General features: G+C 33.7%; 2 protein-coding genes and 1 long non-coding RNA gene across 3 annotated transcripts; all 3 read left to right on the top strand.

The window, feature by feature from the left end:
* LOC108134713 lies at window positions 1-422 on the top strand. The gene is made up of 2 exons (XM_017255111.2): window positions 1-131; window positions 203-422. Exons 1-2 carry the CDS (start codon window positions 65-67, stop codon window positions 370-372), a joined length of 237 nt encoding a protein of 78 aa, XP_017110600.1. The 5' UTR covers window positions 1-64; the 3' UTR covers window positions 373-422.
* A 69-nt stretch (window positions 423-491) lies between these two features.
* On the top strand, window positions 492-983 carry LOC108134710 (chymotrypsin inhibitor SCI-I). The gene is made up of 2 exons (XM_017255105.2): window positions 492-620; window positions 703-983. Exons 1-2 carry the CDS (start codon window positions 554-556, stop codon window positions 870-872), a joined length of 237 nt encoding a protein of 78 aa, XP_017110594.1. The 5' UTR covers window positions 492-553; the 3' UTR covers window positions 873-983.
* Window positions 984-1870: 887 nt separating this feature from the next.
* On the top strand, window positions 1871-3562 carry LOC108134695. The gene is made up of 3 exons (XR_001773837.2): window positions 1871-1981; window positions 2041-2927; window positions 2981-3562. It is a non-coding gene; the product is annotated as an uncharacterized LOC108134695 (long non-coding RNA).
* The last annotated feature ends 8935 nt before the right edge of the window (window positions 3563-12497 follow it).

Genomic DNA, 12497 nt, shown 5'->3' with positions numbered 1-12497 from the left:
ATCTCTTGGCATTTAGTCATCCCAAGTCAGTCAAAAGAAACAGTTCTCTTCAAGAAAACTCAAAATGCAAATGTTTTTTATTATCTGCTTAATATTCATCCCATTCGGTTGTGATTCGGCATTAAAAGATGGTATTAGAAGTATTTTATTGAGCAACCACAAGATTCGCTTGTTAATAAAGTTCCTTTTTTATATAATATAGCAAACTGCGGTCTTAGTTATCGTGGCGTCGGACTATGCAAAATGTTAATTACAAAAATTGTTTATATACCTATTGAAAACAAGTGCAGGGTCGTGCACATAACTGGATGTTCAGCTACAGGAACTTTCTTCAGCAGCGTAAAAGCTTGCGAAGCTAAGTGCAAGAAGTAATAGTATTCACAATATCTCACTTTGTTTAAAATAAAAAAAACTAAACTCAATTTTGAAATGTTTTTACGTGGTTTAATGTTATTAGTCGCGAATATGAATCAATATTAATGAATGATTCTTTAGTGCTATGGTATTTTAGTCGTTTCGTGTTATTTAAAGGAAAGAGTTTAACTCTCTTAAAATGCATCTACTTTTTATTCTTTGCCTTATTTGTTTCATATTTGGTTCTGTTTCGCCTCTAAAAGATCGTAAGTGTATTGCAGAAAACTAGCTTAATATATTTTGAGCAATCCTAGGCTTTATTTATAGTAATATTCCCATAAATTTTAGCAATCTGCGATGATGAGGTATATGGCATCGGGTCGTGTAATGCTTTAATTGAGCGAATAAGTTATAGAATTCGTGGAAATTCGTGTGGATCGAGAACCTTTGCAGGCTGTGAAACAGTAGGAACTTTTTTCAAAAGCATAAAAGAATGCGAAGATAAATGCAAAATGTAATACTATTGGTAATTAAAATATTCCCTTTATTAAACATGTCTACAAATTTTGGTATAAAATACCTTGACACGAAATAAAATATAAAGGAAAACTTTTCATGTTACAATTGAAGATGTCTTTGTCTTTTATTCGATAATATAAACCTAAAATTGAATTAAATTAAAAATAAATTTAATTGCAACTTGTTTTAAATGTATACAAAACTTACTAAAAATACAAAATTATATTCTATTTATTTTCTTTTTTCAAAAGAAATTATTAAAACACGAAATTTGTTTTTAAGGTAATTTCATGTATTTTTTTTTTAATTTAGCAATCAACGAAAAGTGATTGAAAGAGTTTGCCAAAAACTTTTCCTATTTGCCGGCAAGTCGTTAAGACATCAACAACTTGGCTCCTGTTGGTACTTTTCGCTTTTCCCCCGCTCCAAGCGCTCGTTTAGCCCTTCTTGTATTCATATTTCTTCTTTTTTTTATAAAACTTATGCCCAGGGCAAAACTAAAGCCATGAAAGCATAATGACAACGCCGACGACAAGTGCGCGTAATGGCTGCATCAGAACAAAGTTGAAGAATGGAATCATCATCATGACTTGCTAGACAATTAGCAATGGATTTTTAGGATTCTAGTCTCGATTTTCAGCGAAACCGAGAGAGAAAAGTTAAATACTAATAGTTTCAAAAATTATTAGTTTTTAAAAAGCTAAAAACTAAAATATGTTCTCACAAGAAAAAAGATCGAACAAGCTTTAATAAAAGGGTAATGAATATCGATAGTTGTAAAATAGTATTAATGTTTGTCTGCGAGGATAATTGTTTTGAGTTTTATAATTATTTTATATAGTTCCTCAAACAAAGTCACATCCTAAGAAACACTAGAAGTCTAAGAAGAATAAAATAATTGGTCACAATTTTCCAGAATCGATTTACGTAATGACTAGAACAAATTTTATAAGCAATGGTTCCGAAGAAAGTTCTATAAAAACCTCGAATCCATAGGAGCTGGTGTTAGTTTTTTCAGCAGAGCTGAACAATTTTCGTAAAATGAAAGGGATTCTTATTACTCTTTTATTAATAACCCTACTTGCTTTTGTAACGGGCTTAGATGATTGTGAGTTTTGGTAATATTTTTTGGGCTGGACTTTATTAACTAATAACATTATTAAGCAGACTGCAAACCCCTTATTGAGCCTAGGAGGAAATGCAAACCTTCTGATCCCGTTCGCCGAGGATTTACATATGACGAATCAACAAATAAATGTGAAAAAAAAGAAATATGTACGCTAAGAACTCAAGGCAACAATTTTTACAAGGATATCGCTGCATGCGAAGCAAAGTGCAAGAAATAACAAACCATCGTAAACAGTCAGGCTTAAAATAAATTAAGTTATCCTGTTCAGAAAAAAATGTTAACTACACCCAAAGAAAATACACTGAAAGTTTAGTTTTAAAACGTGTGCCTGGTAAATAAACAACATACAGTACTAAAGTATAAGTATTAATTATTCAATTCTAAATAACATAAACCATTTATTTTTATGTTTTATTTCTATACCGAAGTAGAACTATAGTCTACGGGGTGAGTTTTAAGCCATATACATTTTATTTTGATACTTTTGTGCTTTTAATTTAGCACTCATCTTGTTAAGAAATTTTTCAAACCAAATATCAGTTTCTAAGACAGTTTTGTTTTGGGTGTAGTTGCCATTCTAAATTATTATTCTAAATTAATTGTTTATCTCAAAAGCGAGTATTATTGTTTTGAGATTTCTTATAAATTCGTCAAAAAATGTTACATACATTCTTAAGAAACACTAAAAGTGGGCTTATATAAGAACTAATCATAATTTTGCAGAATCAATTAACGTAATGACTAGAACCAATTTTATTAGCAACGGTTCTGCAAAAAGTTCTATAAAAACCTCTCACCCATATGTGCTGTGTGTTAGTCTTTTCGCCTGAGCTGAAGGAATTCAATAGTTCTCGTAAAATGAAATCGATGTTCATTACCCTTTTATTAATAACACTGCTTGCTTTTGTTACTGGCCAAATAAAAAGTGAGGTTTTTTATTATTTTTGCTGAACTTTATTAATTATTCACATTATTAAGGCGACTGCACTCCACGTAGAGTGTTCTTTTTGAGATGCGATAAGGATTTTACTCCAGGATTCACATATAGACAGCAAACAAATCAATGTGTAAAAATTAATACATGTATACATACACATATTACAAACAATTTTTACAAGGATATCGCTGCATGCGAAGCAAAGTGCAAGAAATAACAAACCATTGTAAGCAGTCTGGCTTTAAGTAAATTAAGTTATCCTGTTCAGAAAAAAATGTTAACTACACCCAAAACAAACACTGAAAGTTTATTTTAAAGACGTGCGTCTTGAAAATAAACAATAGAAAGTACCTAAGTATAAGTATTAATTATTCAATTCTAAATAACATAAACCATATTAACTATAGTCTACGGTTTGAGCTTGCAATTCTAAGCAAAATGCAATACATAACAAACTGTTGTAAATAATTCGAGTTAGGAGTAAAATAAATCTAGTAATCTTTACTAAAGTTTATAAAACCGTTGTCTTAAGTTTTATTTTTAAGCCGCATAAATTTTGTTTTGATAATTTTGTGCTTGGTCGAAATTTTGCAGAGTCAATAAACGTATTTTTATGTTATTAACTATGTGACCATCTCATGTAAATAGTTTTTAACTTAATAACAACTGTCACCCACAGCAAAATCAAAGAAAAACACATTTACACTAAGATGTCTTAATTGCTAGAACATTTTTTTTAGTTAGACGCGTCAAGTATTTTATTGTAAGACTTTCTCGATTAGATCAGTAAGTTTTTTTTCGAGTATATTGCCTGTGTTTTGAAGGTTCTATTGCGACAACATTAATTAGATTAAAATGCCTACAAATCATTTTGGAACGGCACCCGAGTGACAACCTCCGGATTTCGGAGCGAGTAAGCTCGGTAAGCTCACACATTATTCACACGCTTCGAGGCGCGCAATTTTCCGCCATTTCCCGAAATGCAAATTGCGCACAAGCCCAAATAACACGGAAAAATACCGAGCAATTTAAAGCAGTGTCCGCGCAGGGATAAAGCATTCGAAATCAGTCCGAAAATAGCAAAAACAGCGGCGGGGGCTCGTCCCGAAACAATTACAAAACTATAAGCCCCCAAAAGGATTCGGGCCGCAAATAAACAAAAAAATGCAAATCCAGTCCAGGAGTTAAAAGAGGGGGAAAAAACAAAACGAGGGGGAATCCCCCAGAGATGCCCACACAAATTGTCCGCTATCGGCTTTTTGGGATCGACTCTGGAGTTGCTCTTAATTGGGTTCTCACACCCAGGAAAAGGATATAGCCATGTTATAGGCAGCATTTTTGGAAGCTGTACGGGGAAAATCTCTGGTCAGCATAAGCAATGCCCCGCGGGAAAGCTCATGTTAATTACAAAATACGTCCTATTTTTGTTCAGGAACAAATAATTGGTTTCTTTGCTAAATCGTGGTTACACAAACAAAATTACTACATACTTCTTGTGAAATAAATAATAAACAAAATAGAACGTAAAATACATTTTTTCAATAGATAACAAATTTAATCGCTTCAAATCAACCAAAAGAAAAAGTTGTACTTCAGAAAAAATAAAAAGTGCAGCTATTTTCTTTTACTTGCCTTATTTATTACTTATTCTTAGGTATTGTTTTTCATCATCCCCCAGCTCGTGAGTATTTCTAAAACACATACTATATTAAATGATTTACTAAGATAATATTTTATTGGAATCTGATGTTATGGAAACTTAAATTTAAAGTCAAATCAAAAATAATATGTGTTTAATATGGTTGCTTGAGCCATGCCTTTAAAATGACTCTCTAATTCAATCGATCATGAGCTTTCAAGGAAAATAAATATTATTAAAACTTAAAGCTTTTTATTTTCTTAATATTTATCAGCCTTCCGAAACAGTGGAGTAAAGTCCTTGTATAAAGTGGCTGACTTTCTCCTTCATGCCCAACACATTCAACAAATAAGAGGGGGAATTTCACTTTTAGCCAAACACTTTGCTAAGAAACACTTGTACTCCTTTCGAAAAGGACGAAATCCAGGCTTTTTGTTTTCGGCCGTTTTTGTTGTTAGGGTGCCGCAAAATGCCTTAATCATGGCTCGTAAATCTTTGATGTTTCATTCGAGAGCAAAACGCTAAGCGATTTTTAAAATGGCTGTGTGTTGGTTAAGCCGCATCCATAAATTATGGGATCAGAATGCGGCAATTTTCCCTTTGTTACATCACATTAGCGCTACAGATAGAGCTGCGAGAAAAATCTCTGTAAACTCCGAAACTCCCCTTTGCAAGTCCCCAATCGAATTCAATTCAATTTGGCATTGAGTAAAATAAAATAAAATAAAAATGCACAAGTTTTGCTTGATTTCATTTTGCTGCTTTGGCAAAGGCCAAAAAGCGCAAGCCAAAGCAAAGCAAATCGATGTGGAAAATGCTGCATAGAGCAGCAAATATCTAGAATAAATTGAATATAAATACGAAATCAAATCGAATTTGATGCGAGTTTCAGGGCTCTGTGATTGAAACGGATTATGGCCAGAGTGGTTTTCCCCAACTTCATCTTCATCTTCCTTCCCAACGTTACTGGCCAAGTGCTGGAATTGTGGTAATTCCGATCTTTGGTAATTGGCCCTGTGGGAGAATGGAAAGGAAATAAAATCGGCAGCCAATTCGCTGGCGAGCACTTCAATTTTTTTGGTGCAGCAGTCTCTCTCTGTTTCAGCTGCATTTGAGCATTTGAGCACTTCAAGTGCATTCCAATTAAGTGCGCTGGGTAACTATAAGAGCTTTTCCAACCCGCACTAATTTTCCCGCTTTTCTCGCCGCTTTTCCCCCGCTTTTCCTCGGATTACCCGGCCTGAGCTTAATGGGGCAGCCGCAAGTGTCGCTTACGCATTTGGAGGTTTTCCAATTTGTAGGCGTTTGGTTGGAAGTGTGGTCAGCTTAATTACGAGTGCTTAAATAGCTTTTCTAACGGCAAACACTAGTCTTGATAGGATTGCAATTTTACTGATAAGTTTTTTATAAGTACATAAAAACAATAAGTTGTTAGTGTACATCAGAAATTTATTGCTAAACCACTTAGGTTAAAGCGTAAGATTGTAAACGGATTCCACATTATTATTTTGATTTCTTCATAAAAAGTAAAACCAAATTTAAATAAAAAAACTTTTTTTGTCAGTAAATAGCAAAATAAGTTCATAGCCTACGGAAAAATGTTAATGCTAAGACAATTAAGTTTAAGTGAAAGCGAATTTACATTAAGGGAGTGCAAATATAACGTATACGACTCGTTGGCCAGATCTGACATTCATAAATCAGATTAAACCAGACAATTATTTAAAATTAAGCAATAAATATTCAATAGTGTGTAAAAACCTGATTTGTAAAATAAATGTTTTTTTAAACAAATGATTCGTATAACAAATAATTTGTGTAATATGTTTAATGCGTAATATGTATAATACCATGCCAATAACATTTTTAATATTCTTTATATTTTTTTTAATAAATAATTATAAAAAAATTTAGGAAACTTTAAGCAACATGCATTCACAATTAGCTTTTACCAACAAAGGAGTTTTCACAACTGGACCATGAACTTGATTAGTACTTCTCTCGAAGTTTTAAGTGAACCAAGATTTTTGAACCCCAGTTTTTTCACCCGCTTAAAAGTTAACCCTTCTAACTCATGTGCATATCCTTCGTATCTGGGCCTTAGCAACAATCACTTCGACCCCTCGGCGAGTGGGAAAGCTGCTCTTTGCCTTTGTTACTGGACAAATGTGAAAATTGCTACGGCCTTTTAGCCTCGAAACGACTGTCAAACGCACTTGGAAGTCGAGTTGGAAAGCCGCCAGTTGTTTGGCTGTTTTTTTTTTTAACTGCTCCGTAAAGTTACGCAATCGGAGAAAACTCCGGGCACAAAGTTACAATTGCAGGCGGCGACTGTATGGGAATGCAGTGGACCAAAGTTGGTCCAACTCTTTGACTGATTAGATGCCCACCCGGGGGGACAGTTTAAACTTTAAAGTTGTCCCAGTGGCAAAAACAATGAAAAATTCATTGAAGTGCACTTTGATTTGTCGCTGTTCGAATCGTTTTGTTAAAAGTCGCCAAAAAAAAGTTGGGAAAAAAATTCGGTTACTAGATCAAATCTCTTTTTACCTGTGAGACCAGCGAAATTAAAATTGCACATGGGTTGCAGCTTTTAAAAAATTTAAGTGAACACGGTAGCGCAGGGTTTCGATAAGAGAACTCCAAAATGGTTTACGTGGCGTATGAGCAATTTTATCAAACAGTTTGGAGGACTTTTAAAAGCTCTAATTGCCTTGCAAAGAAAGTTATAGTTTTGGACTGAAGTTCAATTGAGTTTTAAAATTATTGGGAAATTATTTATTTTTGTTATATTCTTTAATTATTCTGTTTTTAAAAGTTTGTAAAGATTTGGCTTTATGGCAAATTTACTAATCCCTTTTCATTTAAAAATTAATTAAAAAGTATAGTTTTGTAACTAAAATTCTGAAAGGCAGAGTGAGCACTCTTTTATTAGCCACCTAGCAACAGTTTCGCCATCTAAAAGTAATACTCAACTTGACAGTGACAATCCTAAAAAAGAACTAGGAGCAATGCCTGCAATTTATGCCGACACATAAAAATATCAGTAAAAACGTGAGACCGAAACAACAAGAGCTGTAAAAGTCAGTCAGTAGAAAAAAATAGTTTATTTAAGTAGCAAAGCGCGAAAAATGTGTTTTTTTAAGAGTGGAGGTCGTAAAGGATTTCACCCACGTGTATTTGCATATGTGGGAGTGGGTAAGCTTAAGTGTGTGTGTGTGTGTATGTGCTTTTCGCTTCTGTTTACTTATTTAAGTCATTTGCAATTTCTGCACTTTTCTTTGCACAGTCAACGCATAAAAAATAACACTGAAATGCAGCTCCACTATCTACACATGTACAAAATTTCGTTAAAATATTCTTAAGAAAGTTAAAAACGTATCTTATTAATCAAGGAACACGGTAGAAATATTTAAATATTTACAAGCAAACCATATTTTAGATATACAAATTATATATTTTACAGAAAACCATTTTGCTCCAATATCATTCAAAACTTATGTTTGGAAACTTAATTTAAAAATCCAATACTTTAATTGTTTTGCTGAGCCTACAATTGAATCTTAAGTCATGTTAAAATTGGTTTGAATATTAAATTTAACTGAGTACAGTTAAAAATTCACCCTAAACAGGTCAAAATTAACTTAAATGCTTTTTCAAGTGCATTTTATAGTCAAGGTTGTTGAAATCACACATTGAAATCACTAAGAAAACATATCTAAAAGTATATAACAATATAATTTAAATCCAGAATTCGTTTAAAATATTTTTTGATGTATATTTTTAGAGACCTTAAAGTTATTTTAAGACCCTAGTGATTTTTGTTGACCCCAGTGATTTATTTGACTTAGTGCTTATTTTTCCTCGGTGTAAAAAGCGTTTATGTGTGTTCATATGAATTCCCTTTATAACTGACAAACTTCGCAGGCAACTTTAGCAATTACTAAACTCACACACATGCAAGCACTCAGACACATGCTAAATTGTACTATTTAATTTGGTTAGAGCGAGTTGGCTGGCGAGCCTTCGACAACTGAAGCCTCAGATCAAGATAGCTGCTATTCGGGAGAGAGAGCTCATTCTTTTCTAGCACCCCTTTCCCCACTTCCTGTGTATCGTCAATCTGGAAAAGGAAAATGGGAAATGGGAAATGGGAAAGGGGATAAGGGGATAAGGGATGCGGAAGGAAGCACGAGCAGGTTGGCCCCTGGCGGATTTTGCCCACTAAAATGCTATTTTTCACTCTATTCGAGCGGAAGTTGAGCGACAGCAGCACGCCCAAAAAGCAGCGACGGCAGAAGCGTCAAGCAGCTCAACAGCAAACAGAAAGGAGAAAGTAGAAAGTACCCACTGCGGAATCAGAAACAGCCACCGGATGTTTAGCATGCACTCAGATAAAAAGAGGTTTGCAATCTGAGCCCTTAAGTGAAAAAAAATCACCCAGGAAAAGCTAGAAATAGATTATGAACTACAACTTTTTTTTTGTTTACCGTAATGATCAAAAAATAATTAAAATATAAAAGTTTTCAATTTTCCTAATGAAAATTTTATCTTATTCCTTATAAATTTGGCAATTTATAATTTTACATATTTCAAGACACATTTATATTTATATATAATAAAACAAATAACATTCTTAATATATTAACTAACTCATAAACATAAACAAAAAATAAAATTTGAATTGATGTTTAAGTCTACAATTAATTCTTTTGTAGCTGTTCTAGATTATAAAAACATTTTAAAACAAATATTTCTTTATACTTCGGTATATTGAAACGAATGCCCATTTTATTTCAAAGTGCTTCAGCACAAGCTCCCAGTGAACATCACCGAAAACAAGGACAACAAAGTGCACACACACCACACACAAGCTGGCGAGCTGTTGAGGCGGCATCAGAGGAATGGGTGGCCAGGACGAAAAGGAAGTCCAAACGCCGTCGAGGCGACAACAATTGTGCATTTGAATGCCGTTCGGGGCCCTCGTTGAAGATGGCATATTTCGCTGTGGTCGTGTACTAGACATCCCAGAAAAAAAAGTTCGAAAACAAAACTATGCTAGGAACCAAAAAAAAAAAAAAAAAAACAAGAAAACAGAAGCACACATAAAAATGTCAACACATTCAGATCCGCTAAGGGGGCTGCTGTGGTTTCTGAATTTTCGGAGTTCACTGGTGCCAAAAATTGTGGAAAATGTGGCCTTAAATGGAAATGGAAAAAAACTGAGTTTTCTAAGCAACTTTTTGTAGAACTATGGTCAACAGAAATAAAAACTTTAGAAAAAAAAACTTTTCAAGAAGTTTGGTCTCAAGATATTTTAAGATATTTATAGAACTTTTGTCGGCATGAATAAAAATAATAGATAATTTATTTAACTAAAATTAGTTTTCTCTTCCAAGTTTTATATTTTCAAGAAGTTTTGTAATTGTGGCGAACTAATTAAGTTCTGTAGATTATTTATATAAATATTTATTTTCTGAACATTTAAAAGGCTTATAATAAAGATTTTGTTATTTTTCATATCAAATTATTTTTAAATACGATTTTCCAACACTTTTCAAGTAGTTTTATTAATGTTTCCTCTAATTGCTATTGCCTTTAAATGTGCCCTTTTCGAAATAAACTCATTTCAGAACACTTAGTGGCCTAATTAATAAGGCAGGCACCTGACCAGGTCGAAGGACGAGCCCCTAAGGACACGCACGTAAAGCACATAAAGAAATTGCGAAAGTTATTAAAAACAAACACTCTGGAGGTGCAACAAAGGCAAAAACTACGCACACGCGCACTTTTTATGGCCCACCATTCGAAAGGAGAATAAAACGAAGCACGAAGGACGAAGGACTTAGCAGGTTTGCCCACATTTTGGCCAGCGGCCAAAACACACATCAATGGGATATAATCTCTTGGAGCCACGGGAAAAGCTGGAGGATTGACAAGGGTTAAGAGGAAGTTCGGTGGGATTATGGAGCGGAAGGAAGTTTTAGTTGGAAAAAAGGGTTTTTTAACATTAACATTTGTATATACCTTACCATCAAAAGTTTATCGAAATAGTAAGCAGTACAAAATAATTGGTAAATACTACTTACTTTATATATTTGCGTTTTTATTTAAAAAAGACTCTTATATTACAAAATACTAACATTTTTACATATTTTATAGCAAACTAATTCGTTGTCGATTTTTTTTCGAAATATAAATAAACTTTTATTGTGTTGTTAAAATAATTTGTAAATATTATTTAATATATATATATATATATATATATGTATTTCATTTGCCATTATTTGGTACTAATATATGGTATTTTTTTATCTTTTCTGTGCTATAGAGAAAATGTCCCTATTGCAAAGTTTAGTATCTGGACAGATTTAAAATGGGGGAATTTAACCAAACACGACTCTGGATGGATTGCACAACAGCTGTCTATTCCCAAACAGGAAGCAAGAAAAGCATTTGAAATAAAAAGCCCCAAGGTGGAAGAAGAAGCTGCAATTTTCAGCGCACATTTCAGATGCGTTCGCATCCGCCGCTCAGGAATTTCCCAAAGCGACCACCCACTCCGCCCACTTTGTCCGACCGCCCACTATGCCCACACACACCCCTCCCCCGAAAACCCGCTCTAATGCCTGAAGCCTGCCAAGTCATGTTTGCATGACGAAGTTTTCCTCAAACCATTTGGGCTAATATTTTAAGTTGGGGCGAAGCTGCCAGTGATTTGTAACCTTTGATGACTTGGCTGGTTAAGCGAACTGCGGGGGCAGGGTGGCAAACAGGGGTTAAGCTGGAGCTGCAGCCAGAAGGATCCGCAGTTGGTAGTCGGAAATTAGCGCTAATCTTTGTAATTCCAACAGTATTAAGGATGGCTCTCAAGTGGTTAGAAATAGGGGAAAAACTGGTATAATTGTTAAAAGAGCTGAGCTGCCAATTTCAGTCACTTAAAGCTTACGCAATCCCCGCTTGACTTAAATCAAGAGTTTTAGAGAAAAGATGAAGTTCACTTGGGTTTTAAATTCACTTGCAAAATAATTTTAGGTATTATTTTAAACATTGCTTATTAATTGATTTATTTGCATTTATTCTATTAATGAAATAGGAAAAAGGATAAGAAAATAAAAATATAATCAAAACAAGTAGGCTATAACAGATACAATTTTTTTTTTCGAAAATTTAATCTTTCATTTTTTCATTAACTGATCTCATGCTGTTAAACCAATGCATTCATGGTAAATGTATCCTTTTTAAATTGTTTTATATTCTTATTTATTTGCTATAATTGAATTAGAATATTTTTAAGGCAGTTAGTGATGAACAAGTTTTTAATTGATTTAAATTTTCTTGATTGCCTAAGGTAAAAAGTTGAGAAAACTTTTGTAACTTCTTTTATTTTTGTCATTTATTTCTTTAATAATGATAAAAAAAAAAGTATTTTGGTCATAACACTGCAAATGAAAATCAACAAAATTTCCGTCGTCGTCTAACTAAAACAACAGCAGCCAAAACATAATTCACAATTCAGTGTTTCAATCGCAATCGCCTTCTGTTCCGCTTCTTCAATGAAAAACTGGACACGGCATTTGCCTCCGTGCCATTCCATATTTTCCCATTTTCCTGCCTATTGGTGCCTTGCACATGGGACCGCACAGAAGGCTCCTAACTTGGAATATCCCATTTCCATCTCCTCTTGGTCACTTCTGCACCAACAATGCCTTCGGCTCAGGGGCGTTTAACTCTTTGGTTATCCGTTTTAGCACTAAAGCGTATATGTAGTGTACAAGGGTATGATGCAGTTTTTGACGATTAAGATATGTAATGTATTTTATTAAAGATTATCATCAAGTTCTCAAATATTTTAAATAGATAGGTAAATATTAAACATAGACATTTTACTTAGAAAAATAATATCAGAGGTAAACGTA

The sequence above is a fragment of the Drosophila elegans genome, unplaced genomic scaffold, assembly GCF_018152505.1.
Source record: "Drosophila elegans isolate 14027-0461.03 unplaced genomic scaffold, ASM1815250v1 contig_814, whole genome shotgun sequence".
Lineage (NCBI taxonomy): Eukaryota > Metazoa > Arthropoda > Insecta > Diptera > Drosophilidae > Drosophila > Drosophila elegans.
Note: the sequence above shows the minus strand (reverse complement) of the source record. Positions and strands in the feature narration are given on the sequence as shown.

Excerpts from the sequence above, each read along its gene's own strand:
- LOC108134710 (XM_017255105.2), top strand. The coding sequence starts at position 554 with ATGCATCTACTTTTTATTCTTTGCCTTATTTGTTTCATATTTGGTTCT. Across the intron at positions 621-702 it reads TGTTTCGCCTCTAAAAGATC|CAATCTGCGATGATGAGGTA; the intron begins GTAAGTGTATTG and ends CATAAATTTTAG.
- LOC108134713 (XM_017255111.2), top strand. The coding sequence starts at position 65 with ATGCAAATGTTTTTTATTATCTGCTTAATATTCATCCCATTCGGTTGT. Across the intron at positions 132-202 it reads TGATTCGGCATTAAAAGATG|CAAACTGCGGTCTTAGTTAT; the intron begins GTATTAGAAGTA and ends TATATAATATAG.